The following is a 16214-nucleotide window of genomic DNA, read 5'->3' on the forward strand; positions in this document are numbered from 1 at the left end:
TCTGCACATGGTTATCAACAATCCAGAAGACCAGATCCTCTGGAAGAGAGAAACATGTTGGAACATTTATTTCATTAAGTATTCAAGTCCCCTTTACCAGATTGAGAGAAGGGCAAGATGACCAGGCGAGGTGTTGTATAGTCTTTAAGACAAACATCTACTGTTATTGTGAAAAGCTGCCCCATAACTGCATTCTGGAGTAGGCGATAAATAAATGCTTCTAGAATGGAAAATGTGTAAACAAGGTGCCAGAAAGTCTACAGAAAAATTCGATGGACGTGAATGTTTCTTATCGATGTACATCTTTTGCTTTTGATATGTTTTCTGAAACCCTATAAAAGGCTGGTTTTCTTTTGCATAAGAGGGCTTTTCCCTCCTGCTGAAAAAAAATCTCTGTTAGTCTGAATAAAGATGTCCTTTTAAAAAAATAAATCATGTTGTGGCTCTTGTTTAGCCTGATCCAGTTTGTGGTAACAGTTTGATCCCACTGAGGTCCCCGGCTTCCTCAGGCTCCATCTCCCAACCTCCAGGAGTTTCACAGCTTGGATCTGGCATCCTACCCCCCCCCCCCCATTCCCCATTGGTGGCTGGGTGGGGGATTCCTGGAACTTGGGAAAAAATCCCATTGAACTCAGTGAGATTTACTTTAGAGTAAACACTCCTAGGATTGTGTGATACCGAATAGAATTATTTATGGTATGAGACTGAAGAAGCTCTGCGAGTGTCCTTTTAACTGAAAGTTTAAGATGACTGTGTTAAGAACATAAGAACTAGCCTGCTGGATCAGACCAGAGTCCATCTAGTCCAGCTCTCTGCTACTTGCAGTGGCCCACCAGGTGCCTTTGGGAGCTCACATGCAGGGTGTGAAAGCAATGGCCTTCTGCAGCTGTTGCTCCCGATCACCTGGTCTACTAAGGCCAGATCAAAGAGGATCAAGATTGGTAGCCATAAATCGACTTCTCCTCCATAAATCTGTCCAAGCCCCTTTTAAAGCTATTGATAATAAAGTGTTGATAATAAAGAGGTTTTCATCTGCTACCACAATGAAAATATTGTCGAGAAGTATTCCATAAAAGGAGTGACTCTCGCTAATTGCCACCCACTGAAGTCAAAAGCATCCAAAGAAGAGCCACTGATGCAGTGTTCCTGGGACCAAAGCCTAGGTGGAAGCTGACTAAAATTGGCTCCATCCCAGGAACACCGTGGTCAACCCCCTCCCCGCCCCCCTGTGCTAGTGTCTGATTGGATGCCAGTGTAGCTCCATGGTGGTGCCCATTTCTGAATTTTGCCACCACAGAGCTGTGGGGTGAGCAGATGGAAGCATCCTTGCCCTTTCCACTAGCAGGAGCGCCCTTTAAGCTGGCTGTGGGGGCAAAGACACCAGTGTGAGCCTGCGCCACATCGGAGCAGCAATTCACGCCCCCCCCCCTTTGGATTGGGTCATGACAGTTCAAAAGATCAAGTTTTTATGGTTATGGGTAGAGCATCTCTAGAGATGAAAACATCCAAGCTGGGAAGTAATTAAATTACATTATCTGATGATCAGTGTCTTTTAATTACTTTGAACTTTGGAAGTGTTAGGGAGAGATCCCATATCCAGAAACTTGAAATATTTATTCAGCCATGTGAAGAACTTAATACTGAGAAACTCGGGCGCCATCTTCATTAGTCTTATCAGTTTTGTCTTTATTAGATTAGATTGCTGCTATTTTTAATTATTTATTAATTATTTATTGTGCACTATTGTTTTAGTTGTTGTTTTGCAGTACACCGCCCAGATCCCTTTGGGGGTGGGCGGTTTATCAAGTTTAATAAATGATGATGATGATGATAAATAATGGAAAATATATTGTTGAAGGCTTTCATGGCCGGAATCACTAGGGTCTGCATCTGTGGCTGGCACCTTCTGAAGATGCCAGCCACAGATGCAGACGAAACATCAGGAGAAAATGCTACTGGGACACGACCACACAACCCGGAAAACCCACAACACCCTAAATCATGGAAATTTAAAAATGATTTTTTTAAAGAATGGTGCTGTTGATAGCAGATAACAGATGAAGCTGTTTGAAATTCTTGAATTGCACTATACATTTTTTGTTGACTGTTTCGGACCATCTTGCTTATTTTCACTGGTTTACCAGCTGGTATGTCAGCAAGTCACTAAATCTGTCTTGTTTGTTTCTCTCCCTTGCCCTGTGCTTTACTGGTACTAGAAAACTTGGTGAGCTGAGCGTTGACGAATTCCTTGCCTCTGGGTTAGATTCTGAAGTGGATGAGGATTCCGGAGGAGATGCTCTGGATTCTGATGAAGAAGGGAAAGGAAAGAAGCCAAGTCAGAATGAAATGGCAAACGGCAAGAAGAAAACATTGCTTAAATCTAAATTTACTGAAAAGTAAGAGAAAGAAGGTCACAAGGGATTGGCTTTTCTTAGCTTGGTGGTTTTCAAACTCTGTTCTGGGTCCCTCTGAGATCATTCAGAAACTTTTCAGGGGCCGCTGAATGACATTAGTAATGGCAGGTGAGCTTTGCTCAGCTTTGAACATCTACAATTAATCATGTTCCTGCGGATCCTACTCTAATCCTGCCCCTGCCAGGTGATCTGGAAGGTTACCATGGTGAATGGCATCTAAAGTCCAAAGTGGATGTGGTTTCCTGTCTGTTGCCTAGCACAGATAATTAATTTCAGTCCACCAACTCATTGGGGAGAGTCACAGGTGTTTTTTTAATTATTTTTAAATTTTCACACGTCAAAAAACAACACACAAAACACAAAAACATACAAAAAGAAAAACACAATCAAGCACAACCCATTACACGTCATAAGGTCACTTTCAGCTATCTCACCTGTAATTGTAGGTTAACTCTAACTGCAGTGAGCCATGGTCTGTGCCCAATCTTCTGCAATACACAGATTTACCATAACTGTTGCGCACAGCTTTCTCAACAGGCGAGTCAATCTGCGAAGAGTTCTATGAAGGTAGCATGTGAGAAAATAATTCATTCCCATGTATATATTTTTAAAAAATTCTTCAGGAAACCAAAGAAGGGTAAAGCGTCCGAACATAAAGACCAGCTCTCTCGGCTGAAGGAGCGAGATCCCGAATTTTACAAGTTCTTGGAAGAAAATGACCAGATGCTACTTAATTTTGATGACTCTGACAGTTCTGACGAAGAGGAGGGACTTCATGTGTTACCTGACAAATTGGAGGTACTGGGATTGGATAATTGTTAAGCCTTCCTTACTTGTGAAAGGAAAATGACCTTAATCGGAACTAATATCTTGACTCTAGAAAAAAACAGGGTTTTCACTGAGTAGCTCTGGTTCTAACCAACACAACTGCATCATTTGTTTCATCCCTGAAATGTCTGTCATCCCTTTCTTCACAGAACTGCAAGCCCTAAAGTTGCTTAGTTAGGAACTCAGTGGTGGCTTCTTAGGAGTTAGGAACCTAATGGTGGCTTCTTGGGAGTTGGGTTTGCCTGCCTGCCTGTCTCTCTCCTCTCCTGCCGGAGGGTCTAATGCCCCTCCCCATCTAATTCCAGGAGATATGAAGTGTGTGTGTGTGTTGCTTTTTCTCTGAGGACTTTTTCCCCTCAGTTATTTTTGATAAGAGGACTGCGAAAGGTTGGTGAAATGTTTTCTTCTTTGGGAATAAATGAAATGATATTTAAGACAAGGATTTAGTAAAAATGTGTAGTACAGAAATGTTTGTGTAAGACCACCTATGGGAGAATTTTTCAGGTAGGAAACCATGATAGTCTGCAGTAGAACATCAAGGTTTTAGTTCAGTAGCACCTTAAAGATCAAAAATGTTTTTCCGGGATATGAAATTTTGAGAGTCAAAGCTCTTCTCGTCAGGTATCTGATGAAGGGAACGTTGATTCTTGAAAGCTTCTATCCTAGAAATCTGGTTGCTCTTTAAGTTGCGGCTGGACTTGACCATCGTTTGCCTGTATATATTTGGTTCGTTTAAGTAATTGTTAACCAATTAAAGGAGAAGTCGTTAAAATATTACTTTATATCTCTGTCAAGCTATAATGCTATATAGCTTTTAACCTAATTCAGTGTGCGCCTGTTTCTAAATGGTAGTCTTCACTGTAACTGCAAAAACCAGTTCTGCATCAGATATCTACCGTATATACTCGTGTATAAGCCGAGTTTTTCAGCCCTGTTTAAAGGCTGAGAAAAGCCCCCTCGGCTTATACCCGAGCCACCATTTCCTATCAGTCACAGGGAGGCTGGGGGCGGGGCCAGGACAACCTCCCTGCTGCCCGGCTTGTTGCTGCCCTCCTGGGAAGGTGAAGGGGCAACCCGGAGGCACCCTGGCTGCGTGCCTGGCTGGACTTCCTCAAACCCGGGAGGCAGAGGGAGCTCCTTATTTGGGCAGTGACTCCCCCTGATGTCACTGCCCAAATAAGGAGCTCCCTCTGCCTCCGGCTTCCCACCCTCGGCTTATACCCGAGTCAATACGTTTTCCCAGGTTTTTGCAGTAAAATTAGGTCCCTTGGCTTATATACGAGTATATACAGTATATATTTATCTGGTATGAGTGTGTAGCCAGACGATGTTGTGCCTCTGTGAATGGTGGTCCCTTCCACAAACCATCTCCAGTGCTTTGAAAACCTCTGATGTTTTTCTTTAAAGTGGATGCCCCTGCAGTACTTTTAAATGTCTTTTCATGAAGAAATACATTTTATCTAAAAACTTTTCTAGGAAGCAAGCGAGGACAGTGATGATGACGATGGCGGAGAGGAAGGAACTGCCAAACGGAAGAAGCTTGAGTTCATCACTGTAAATTTGAAAATGGTGGAGAACTGGAAAAGTTCTGCCAAGGTATGAGACGGAGGGTTGTTTCCAATTTAAAAACTTCTGCTCTAGAAGGCAGTGTGGATTCTTCCCGCATACCATACAAGGTGTCTGTTGTTGGGAGGGGAAGGGAAAGAGTTTGTGAGCCCCTTTGAGTCTCCGTACAGGAGAAAAAGGGGGTACAGGAGAAAAAGGAGCAGCAGTGGTGTAGGAGGTTAAGAGCTCGTGTATCTAATCTGGAGGAACCGGGTTTGATTCCCCACTCTGCCGCCTGAGCTGTGGAGGCTTATCTAGGGAATTCAGATTAGCCTGTGCACTCCCACACACACCAGCTGGGTGACCTTGGGCTAGTCACAGCTTCTCGGAGCTCTCTCAGCCCCACCCACCTCACAGGGTGTTTGTCGTGAGGGGGGAAGGGCAAGGAGATTGTAAGTCCTTTGAGCCTCCTACAGGAGAGAAAGGGGGGATATAAATCCAAACTCTTCTTCTTCTAATATAAATCCAAACTCCTCTTCTTCTAATCCTTCCATTTGAATGAGGGCAGCCCGTTAGAACCCTGTCCATCTTCTGAAAAGATTGAAGGTCACCAAGGGAAGTACTGATAGATGCCTTAGCACCCACGGGCATCATGTTAAAGATCCCAGATCTGGAGCATCAAAGTTGGGTGTGTTGTTGGATCATTTTAAGTGCTTTAGGATTCAACCTATCCTAATTGTTTTCATGCTTCCTTTTACCGCACATGTAGCTTTTCAGTGATGGGAAGACAGTATTGTCACTCTTGCTTTGCCTTTTCCCCCCTTCCAGAAGAATTTGACGCCCAGGCTCTTCCACAGTATCACCCAGGGATTCAGAGCCTGCGTGGTGACGGCCAAGGGGGACGCCAAAGGATTTGAACCTGGCAAGTTCAAAGTCACCGATAGCACAGGTGAGGGGGCCAGAACTGCTTCTGTGGACACTGACCTTTTCCGAGAGCGGTAACTAAATGCCAGTCTGCACATCCAGGAGGAACGTATCATACTGGATTTTCTGTGCAGCATTATTGGGGACTGTTATAACGTTCTGTGCCTAGAAAATTTGACCAGTCAGGAACACGATACTTGAGAATGCTGCTAATTTTCTGTGTCCTTGGTTGTTCATTTTGTAATGCACAATTTGAAAGTACACCACATGATTCTACTGTATTTCTAGCTCAGCTGTGTAGGATTGGTGGCATACTTCCTTTCTGTCCTACTAATGTGTGTCTTCATCAAGGGGCTTCAGCTGTTGCTGCTTCTCTTTGCTCATTTTATGAAATTAAACTTGTAGCTGTCCTACTAGTGTTAATCACATGTGCCCTGGGAATGTTTTGACTTTCTAAAAGGTTACTGTCAGGCTCCTTCTGCCTCGGAGGACTTAAGTAGCCCCATCCTAGAATAGAAGTGTCTGCATTATTCCCTTCAGACAGGAGAAAAACAGTAAACGATTAATAGATCACCCACCAATAAACAAAACACCAAACTGCCGCTTGCTGTGTGAGAACCTACAATGGAGTGCATTGGGCAAACCTGGGTGAAACCTGAGACAAAGCATACATGGATGTTAAGCATATGCACTGCAGTCGCCATGTTCCTGCTGGCGCTCCAGTGGCCAGTGGGAGAAGAAAAATTGGTGACAGCCTGGCTTTATGTCCAGAAAAAAATGAAACCACAAAGTTTTCAGCAATTCCTAGAGGTGTGTGATGTCATTTCCAGATTTTCTCTGGAAGTGACATCATCCCGTCACTGACAGCTGTCCCCCCTGGGTCTTCCGCTAGTTGCTGGGCCCAGCAACCTTATTACACTGTGTGGCAGGGGAGAAAGTACACCAACTATGATCTGTGGTATCATAGTTCTACTGATGGCAAACTGCTAGTTTTTACAAGATGGGCTAACTTCCATAATCTCAGGGCTGTTTCTTTCTCCAGAAATTGGTTTAGGAGCCAAGAGTGAGTAGACTTCTTAATATGACGACCATTTAGCAATGAAGGGTTCTCAGTTATGGATCGCAGACAGTATATACATTTACGCCCCAAAACAAGATGCAGCTGGAATCTCCCTTCCCCGCAGCACATTACGGTCCCCCTGGAGCCAGATAAAACTGCTCTGTGGACTGCATCTAGCAATCTGGCGTAAATGGGTCTCCACATGGTTAAATGAATCTGTATGCTGTTGGTTCATCGTAATTGAGTTCCGAATCATTTTCAAGGTGTGGGTTTTGACCTTTAAGGCCTTACGTGGCCTGGGACCCTCGTACCTTTGGGACCACATTACCCATATGTCCCTACTCGGCCTCTGCGTTCAGCAGAGGAGCCAATTTACTGGACAGGTTCCTGGCCCCTCAATGATGCGGCTGGCCTCCACTCAGACCCAGGGCACTTCTCAGCCTCCAGCCCCTGCCTGCATTGGAACACTCTCCCTCCAGCTGTCCAGACCTCTAGCGTGAGGTCTTTGGTGAATTCCGCAGGGCCTGTAAGACTGAGTTGTTCCACCGGGCTTTTGGAGTGTCCAGCCGCTGATTGTGGTGCCCCTTTTACACCTCCGGTTTCGGAGTCCCCTTGCCATCTAGGGGACCCACTTCTTTGTTCTGATCCCCCCTCCTTGGGAGGGTTTAATTTGGGTTTGCTGACGCCAATTTATTGAATCTACCACTGTGTTTTAAATCTAAATTATTTTAACTTAATGGGGTTTTGTTGTATGTATTATATGTAGAACCTGTGTTGTGTTGTGAACCGCCCAGAGCCCTTCAGGGGTTGGGCGATATAAAAATCCCAATCAATCAATCAATCAATCAATCAATCAATCAATCAATCAATCAATCAATCAATCAATCAATCAATCAATCAATCAATCAATCAATCAATAATAGTTGAAGGGCTGTTGGATTTTCAAAGCCTGCGTGATGCAGGGAGGAATCGGGAAGGGCTGCGGCTCAGCATAATGTCACACGTCCTACAACCTCAACTAAAAATGATCAGCCTGGAAACCCCAGTGTGCTGCTGCTGCTGCTGCTGCTGCTGGCCAGATTGGACCAGTGGTCCGGCGGTTTTGTATGTTTGTTTACAGTGGAGACTTGGACTTCTGTGTGCTGTTTCGCTAGGAGTCTGTGACAATACCCCGGCCTATACAGAAGCCATTCCAGCAGGGGGGGCCCAAGGAGCATTGATTGGATTTTGCATTCGAAGCTTACCTACCCAACTGCTTTGCAAGGCCTCCCATGCGTTTGGACGTTGCAATATTGGAAAGGCCAAGATGACTTCTGGGGGAAGGGAAGGCAGCCTAACACAGCCAGGTTTTTTAAGCTGGACTGGGTTGGTCCTTGGATGGGGTGCCACCAAGGAGGGCTGCAGAGGAAGGCAAGGCTGACCCACCTCTGCTTCCCGCTTGCCTCGAAAGCCCCTTGCCGGGATCCCCATAAGTTGGTTGTCACTTGACAAGACTTATGTATGTAGGTGTGGAGCTGCTGGTATTATAGTTATGTTTGTTTAGTTGGCTTATGGGGTCGTTTGAATAAGTGCCGTCAAATCACAACTCATTCATGTCGACCCGGTTCGGTTTTCAAGGCAAGAGATGTTCTGAGGTGGTTTGCCATTGCTGCCTTCTGCACAGTTCTGAATAGCGGTTTTTAAATGATGGCGAGGGTATTCGAATACTCAGAACCTTCTCAGATTCATTTAATTTGGATTTACTTCCTGATGAAAAATCTTGTGAACTTCTTGTGGATGGGTTCCCTTTTTTCTCCTGCCCACAAGGTTCTTTTTTTATTTTTATTAATTAATTAATTAATTAATTAATTAATTAATTAATTAAACTTTTGTGTGTGTTTCCCCTCTTTTCCCCCCCATCCTACTTAGTCAAAATCTCGTTCTCTTCTTTCTTCCCGTCCTCACCCAGACTTGTTTCAGTAGATATTGTGCCATGCATATACACAAGTCTAGAAACTTTATTTCTTTAAAATGAAGGCTGTGTGTCTTTCCTTCCCCAAGAAGTGAGAATTCTGTACCCGATAACATTCATGGCTGATTTAGAGCACAGGCGGCCCTGTCTATGATCTATAATTGATACAGGCCTCATGGGGAAGGGAGATTGCTTCCAGTTTCCAAGGTAACCAGGTACACCCAAGCAATTCCTCTCCTCTCTTGTCTCCACTGTTTAGTGTTCAACACCCTCGTGTCCTTCTGTATTCACGACCTCTTCGGTTTGGTGCACAAACTGCTTCTGGTGAAAAGTGGCCGAACCAAATCCAAGTGAGTTGCTTCTTTGTTAAAAAAAATCCTTGCCTAAACAAAAAATGCCATTTACTAATCTAGTGTGGGGATCAGGAAACCCCCAAAGTAACTTAAAAGAAATCGGGGAGGGGGCTTTTCAGGTTTGCATTCTATATTTTATATTAGTAGTAAATGAATAAAATAGAAGCAAAGACCATCAGGGAGAAAATACAAGAAAATTAAGTGCATTTGTGTTGGTTTTACCATAGATTACATTTTCCCATTGAGTGCAGTTGGGTGTGGGTAGAAATTACACCTACATCTTCTCAGTATATATTACAATTTACAAAAAAAGTAAAAGGAGAAAGGTATAAAATGCCGCTGCTGGTAAAATTACCTTCAATGTATTGTCGAAGGCTTTCACTGCCGGAATCACTGGCGTACTGTCTGGTTTCCGGCTGTATGGCCGTGTTCTAGCACCATTCTCTCCTGACGTTTCGCCTGCATCTGTGGCTGGCATCTTCAGAGGATCTGATATCTTCATTGTTACTCACATGCTACAGACTTCTTTGTGACTCACATGCCAGGCTACTCTATTCAGATGGCCTCACCTTTTGACCTCACAGTATATATACTCCACTTGCTTTCCATTCCTACTATCAGATCCTCTGAAGATGCCAGCCACAGATGCAGGCGAAACGTCGGGAGAGAATGCTGCTAGAACACAGCCATACAGCCCGGAAACCACACAGAACCCCAAAATTACCTTCATTAATGTTGAGGGATATGCAGAGTAAGGAGTTGTAGACGTTTGAAAACAAAGTTTTTGTCTTGTTTCTTTCCCTCCAGCTTTTCTGGGTCAATCCAATATCAACTTTCTAATTTAACCATTTCTTTATTTTATGAGCTTTTGGGTGCTGTGTGTGAAAAGCGTGTCTTCTGTCACCAACCTCCCGGCCCTTCTCTTCAAGGAGCTGTCTCCTGTCATCTTATATATACAAACAAACAAACAAACAAACAAACAAATATATATATATTTATTTGTTTGTTTGTTTGTTTGTTTGTTTGTTTGTTCCACTTTTATACCGCCCTCCCCCGAAGGGCTCAGGGCGGTTTACAACATAATACATACAAGTGGATAATAAGATAAAATACTAAAATTTATACAAGTTAAAATGCAGCGCTCCAAGCTTATAAATGTTTAAAACAGATGGCGTTCAACCTTTCACTCCTCTGACTCTGAGGGGGGAACAGCGGATCTCAGTTGTTAATGGACAATGTACTTTCTTCATTTCTTCTCTGCCTTTTCCCCCACTGGGGTCCTAAGGTGGCTTATGTCCTTCTTTGCTCCTTCATTTTATCCTCAGAAAAAACCTTGTGAGGTAGGTTAGGTTGAGCATGTGTGAGTGGGTTTCCCAGCAAGTGTCCGTGGCAGAGTGGGAATTCGAACCTGGGTCTCCCAGATCATAGTCCATTACTCTAACACACGCTACACCATTGGCCCACCTAACCACATACTCTGACTGGCAGTGGTTCTCTTAGGTGTCAAACTCGCGCCCCTCCAGGTGTTATGGACTACAGTTCCCATCATTCCCTGCCAGCATCATGCTGGCAGGGGATGATGGGAACTGTAGTCCATAACATCTGGAGGGCCGCGAGTTTGACACCTGTGCTCTAAGGGGTCCCACTGATCTCAGACACAACATTACTTTAACTGGAGATGGTAGGGATTGAACCGGGAATCTACTGCATGTTAAACAGATACTCTATCACAGAGCTATGGCTTCTCCCAAGTGCCGTAGTTCTAAGTTTGTTGTTATATTGTGACATTTTCGACCCTAAACAAATAGAGAAGGAGCAGAAATATTTATGCCTGTGTGACTTTTTCCAGAAAAGGGTTTTCATGATATATCCAAGGAAGGGGCTTTTTTTAAAAAAACAAAAATTCTTTCTTCTCCTGTTCTCAAATGTTTTGGCTCAGCCAGTAATGCCAGAGTATCAGACCCGGTTCCTGATGTGCAGAAAAACTCCAAGAACTTTTTTTTTATAGTTGACCCGGTCAGCAGTGAGCTTGCAGGTCAAACGGGGAACGAAAGCGAGCAGCTGAGTTAGCGAGGGTACAATTAATCCCTTGTTTCTCGTCACAGGCGTTGACTAAGCTGCATTCTTCGGTGCTGCCATCCGATCCTGCTGGGATTGTGTACGCAGACGGGAGGCAAGGGGGAACTTTCTCCCTTGCTGAGTTTCGCTCGTGATCTTGGCTCCTGGCAACGAGGCCTTTTGCCTGTGATCTTGGCAGGAGTCCTCAGCTTAATGTAGCCAGGGGGGGCGGGTTAGACGTTGGGCGAGAGGCCTCCGAGATGGGCAAAATAACAACTTAGGTTTAACTGAAGAGCTGACCCTTGTTAAAAAGAATCTCAGGGGATACCTTTGGGGAAAACATCCTGACTTCCTTAGAGGAACATGCTTTCTTAGGAGGTGGTGGGCTCTCCTTTGGAGAATTTTAAGCAGAAGCTAGAGGACCATTTGACAGCAATGCTGATTCTATGGCTCATTCCGCACATGCAGAATAATGCACTTTCAAACTGCTTTCAGTGCTCTTTGAAGCTGTGTGGAATAGCAAAATCCACTTGCAAACCGTTGTGAAAGTGGTTTGAAAACGCATTATTTTGCGTGTGCTGAAGGGGCCTATGACTCACTGTGAATTTAGGCATAGTGTGTGAGAGAGAGCAGGGAAGAGGAAGAAGAAGAAGAAGAAGAAGAAGAAGAAGAAGAAGAAGAAGAAGAAGAAGAGGAGGAGGAGGAGGAGGAGGAGGAGGAGGAGGAGGAAGAAGAAGGGGGAGGAGGGGGAGGAGGAGGGGGGGGGGGAGTTTGATTTCTATGCCCCCTTTCTCTCCTGCAGGAGACTCAAAGGGGCTGACAATCTCCTTGCCCTCCCCCCTCACAACAAACACCCTGTGAGGTGGGTGGGGCTGAGAGAGTCTCCAAGAAGCTGTGACTCAGCCCAAGGTCACTCCAGGCTGGCGTGTGTGGGAGTGCACAGGCTAATCTGAATTCCCCAGATAAGCCTCCACAGCTCAGGCGGCAGAGCGGGGAATCAAACCCGGTTCCTCCAGATTAGATACATGAGCTCTTAACCTCCTACGCCACTTCTGTTAAGGCGGTGCTTGGCTCTTGTGGCCCTTTCTTATTTGCCCAGGGTAATGCCAATCACCACACTGGGGTCAGGAAGAAATTTTCCTGCAGGCCAGATTGACCCAGGGATCCTGGAGGTATTTTTGGCTTCCTCTGGGCATAGAGCAGTGATCACTGCAGGGGTGGTGGTGGTGTAGCAGTGAATTCCTTGCTTAAAGTGGTGGGTTGAACTCGATGACCCTTGGGTCCCTTCCACCTCTGCGCTTCAATGTTTCTATAACTGTATGAGACTGAATTGGTTAAATTTGCATTTGAGTGAGACCAGAGTTCTAAAGATAAAAGAAGCATTCTTGCTTTGTTTTTATGTGAGTGTGTGCTTGTGGTTGGAGAGTGTATCCCTGAAGAGGAATTCTTCCCTGTGTATGAGGAGGAGGCTTTTCTTTTCCAAGAAGGCAACCTTATACCCTTATACTCTCTCTCCTGATTTCTGTACCTAGTTCTAAATTCCATTCTCGGCTAGCGCCATCCGGATATCTTGTGTATTACCATGTGTAATAACAGTCACAACTTTACCTGGGCGTAATGGTGTTATTCTATGCCTGCATAATGTATTGTACTACCTAGCCTGTTCACCTGTTTCCTTTCTTTGTTCTGTAGGATGGTTGCGCCTTCTTCCAGCCCACTCTGGGGGAAGCTTCGCCTGGACATCAAAACACACCTTAGCTGCTCTATCCAGGTAAAATATTCTCCTGGACTCCTGTCTAAAGAAACATCCCAATCCCAACCTCTGGCTTATAAAACATTGGCCTTGTGTTATTCCCCCACATATTATTGTTATTATTATTGTTGTTGTTGTTGTTGTTGTTGTTATTGTTATTATTATTAATTCGGCTTGATAGACCGCCCAACCCCCGAAGGGCTCTGGGCGGTGTACAATGAGACATAAAACAAATACAATATAAGGTCTCATAAATACAATATAGCAATAAAACATTAAAATTCATTAAAATACATTATAGCAGCAATTCCAAAAATTACAGATAAAAATACATGCACAGATGCATGCACAGATGGCGCCCAACCCAAAGGCCAGGAGGGCCAGCATTGCCCCAAAATGGGTGGAATCAGCAATCAGGCAATGCTGAAGATGTCGTGGGGGCTGCAGAGGGGGCAGGCAGTCTGCGGCTGGCATCCCCAAAGGCCTGGTAGAATAACTTGGTCTTACAGGCCCTGCGGAACTCGCCAAGGTCACGCAGGGCCCGGACAGCATCTCTTTATCAAAGAGGTCATCTCTTTGATAAATGCAGTTGGTGGTTGGTTCTGGATTACCTGAGGCAGCTGGGTAATTTTGGGGGCACGACTGGATGTTGTTAGAGCAAAGTCCTGCTTTTCTGTCAAGAATCTTTCTTTCCATGGCAGTTTTTGCTGGGGATATATAGCACAATAAGAATTATGATCCCATAGAGGGTGAACAGAAGTAGATCACAGTTGATGGACCAGTTGTCAGTTTCTACTGCAATGAATAGTGTTAATCAAGAAGAAGAAGAAGAGTTTGGATTTATACCCCCCTTCTCTCCTGTAAGGAGTCTCAAAGGGGCTTACAATCTCCTTTCCCTCCCCCTCCCCCCCACAACAAACACCTTGTGAGGTGGGTGGGACTGAGAGAGCTCTGAAGAACTGTGACTAGCCCAAGGTCACCCAGCTGGCGTGTGTTGGAGTGTACAGGCTAATCTGGTTCCCCAGATAAGCCTCCACAGCTCAAGTGGCAGAGCGGGGAATCAAACCCAGTTCTCCAGATTTGAGTGCACCTGCTCTTATCCACTCCACCACACCAGCTCTAACCTGAATAGGTGCCTCAAAGAAACTGGAGTCTGGCCTAGGTGTTTAAGGCTACCGCTGTTTTCCATCCGTTGCAGCTCCTGTCTTGCTTGACAGAGGCCTCAGTGGGAGCTGCTGTTCTTCACCATGTCAACTCCATTGCTCCCTATTACCTGGCCTTCCCAAAGCAGTGCCGGATGTTGCTCAAGGTATGTTTAAACAAACAGTGCGCAGTGCTGGGAAACTTAACAGTCCCCGACATTTAGCTCAACAAATATTCAAAAATTATTAACCCAGTTTTGGTTTGGGTTTTTTTTTTCTGTACCTCCTGACCCATGATGTCTGCTAGTGTGAATGCTGGTGAATTTTTTTTAAATCACCAATGTTTTCCCAGGTAAAAATTTGGCAAGTACGGGAAAAAAAATCCTATGGAATATTTTTTATTTTTCTAAAAAGAACAGAAAAGCTGTTTTTTTTTCCCTTATAACATCACAGAATTTTCAGCAATTTCATGTCTTTTGGCACAACTAAACGCCCCATCCGGGGTGGGGGGTGCGAATCCGCCTGCGGGAGCAGCACTTGGGCGGATTTGTGTGCGGCCGCTTCTGCCCTCCCCAGTGCTAGAACGTGACCGTGCTCCCAGCTCTTGGATGGCACTGCCACTCTGTCTGGTTCAGTAGACTTTTTAATAGCATTAAGCCTTCCAATATGATATCTTTAACTTCTTGGTGTGTAGTTTTTTAAAACAAAATCTGGCCGTGTCACTGATGAATTAAATAAGAACATAAGAACTAGCCTGCTGGATCAGACCAGAGTCCATCTAGTCCAGCACTCTGCTACTCGCAGTGGCCCACCAGGTGCCTTTGGGAGCTCACATGCAGGATGTGAAAGCAATGGCCTTCTGCTGCTGCTGCTCCCGAGCACCTGGTCTGCTAAGGCATTTGCAATCTGAGATCAAGGAGGATCAAGATTGGTAGCCATAGATCGACTTCTGTCCAAGCCCTTTTTAAAGCTATCCAGGTTAGCGGCCATCACCACCTCCTGTGGCAGCATATTCCAAACACCAGTCACACGTTGTGTGAAGAAGTGTTTCCTTTTATTAGTCCTAATTCTTCCCCCCCCAGCATTTTCAATGAATGCCCCCTGGTTCTAGTATTGTGAGATTATTTCTTTAGACAGGAGTCCAGGAGAATATTTTACCTGGAAATGGTGAAGTTATATTTCTGTTCTTTGTTTTGTGAACCGTTCATCTGAGATAAGTAAGTAAATAAATCTAGATGGTAGAATCTGACGGAAGCTTTGCCTTTCGTTCTTCCCTTCCTAGCAAGCCACACACCTCTGGAGCACAGGCGAGGAAACGGTTAGAGTTCTCGCTTTCCTGGTGCTCAACAAAATCTGCCGGCACAAGAAGGCTGTCTACTTGAACCCAGTGCTTAAGGTAAGAGGGGGCTGTAACATTCTATGGTCTTTTTTATCAGTGAGTATAATTTTAAGCTGAAGAAGCGGCAGCTCAAAATGTTGTAATTCATAGCAAGACTGTATCGTTACACTGTTGATTTGATCGGCGGTGCCCATTTTGCAAATCTCGTCACCCAGGAACTCCACCACAAGGACGGAAGCTTCACATTAGTGGGTATGAGTGTTGGTGAGTCATTTGAAGACCAACAATTTAAGATACTCAATTTTTCCCCTCCTTGTTTTTCCATCCTTCAGCAAATGTACATTTCCTACGTGAAGAACTGCAGGTTCACGTCTCCCAATGTCCTGCCCATGATCAACTTCATGCAGCGGACTCTGACGGAGATGTTTGCCCTGGACACTTCCGTCTCCTATCAGCACGCCTTCATCTATATCCGCCAGCTGGCTATTCACCTTCGCAGCGCCATGACGGTGAAGAAGAAGGTGTGTTTTGAGCACAGCTGAGTGTGGGTTTGGCAGCTGGGAGTCTCTGTCGCGTGTGCTGTGGATTCTGTTTGCTTCTGGAAAGATGGAGGGATACATTATTTTTTAAAATATTTTTATTGATATTTCGGAATTATTACAGATTTATATTGTATATCTTATATTTCATCCTCCATATCCTTTCCCCCCTTTTTCTCCCTCCCCCTCTTCTTCTCTTCTTTAGATGCGCAGCAGCAGGTCCATTCTTTTCAATCTTCTCTTTGTCCTATTTTTTCTTTTCCTTGTAATTCCAATTTCGCTTTAATCCGGTCTCTTTTGAATCTCCA

At 44.8% G+C, this 16214-nt stretch overlaps 1 protein-coding gene across 1 annotated transcript in view; it reads left to right on the plus strand.

Annotated features, from left to right (window-relative positions):
- Nucleotides 1-16214, plus strand: part of NOC2L (NOC2 like nucleolar associated transcriptional repressor) — a 71775-nt gene that overhangs the window by 1061 nt on the left and 54500 nt on the right. Inside the window, exons 2-10 of the mRNA XM_048519136.1 lie at nt 2217-2396; nt 3038-3212; nt 4719-4838; nt 5616-5736; nt 8982-9072; nt 12826-12904; nt 14085-14195; nt 15311-15424; nt 15700-15888. Coding sequence (XP_048375093.1) covers nt 2217-2396; nt 3038-3212; nt 4719-4838; nt 5616-5736; nt 8982-9072; nt 12826-12904; nt 14085-14195; nt 15311-15424; nt 15700-15888 — 1180 coding nt within the window. The remainder of the gene's footprint in view (nt 1-2216; nt 2397-3037; nt 3213-4718; nt 4839-5615; nt 5737-8981; nt 9073-12825; nt 12905-14084; nt 14196-15310; nt 15425-15699; nt 15889-16214) is intronic.

The sequence above is a fragment of the Sphaerodactylus townsendi genome, linkage group LG16, assembly GCF_021028975.2.
Source record: "Sphaerodactylus townsendi isolate TG3544 linkage group LG16, MPM_Stown_v2.3, whole genome shotgun sequence".
Taxonomy (NCBI): Eukaryota; Metazoa; Chordata; class Lepidosauria; order Squamata; family Sphaerodactylidae; genus Sphaerodactylus; species Sphaerodactylus townsendi.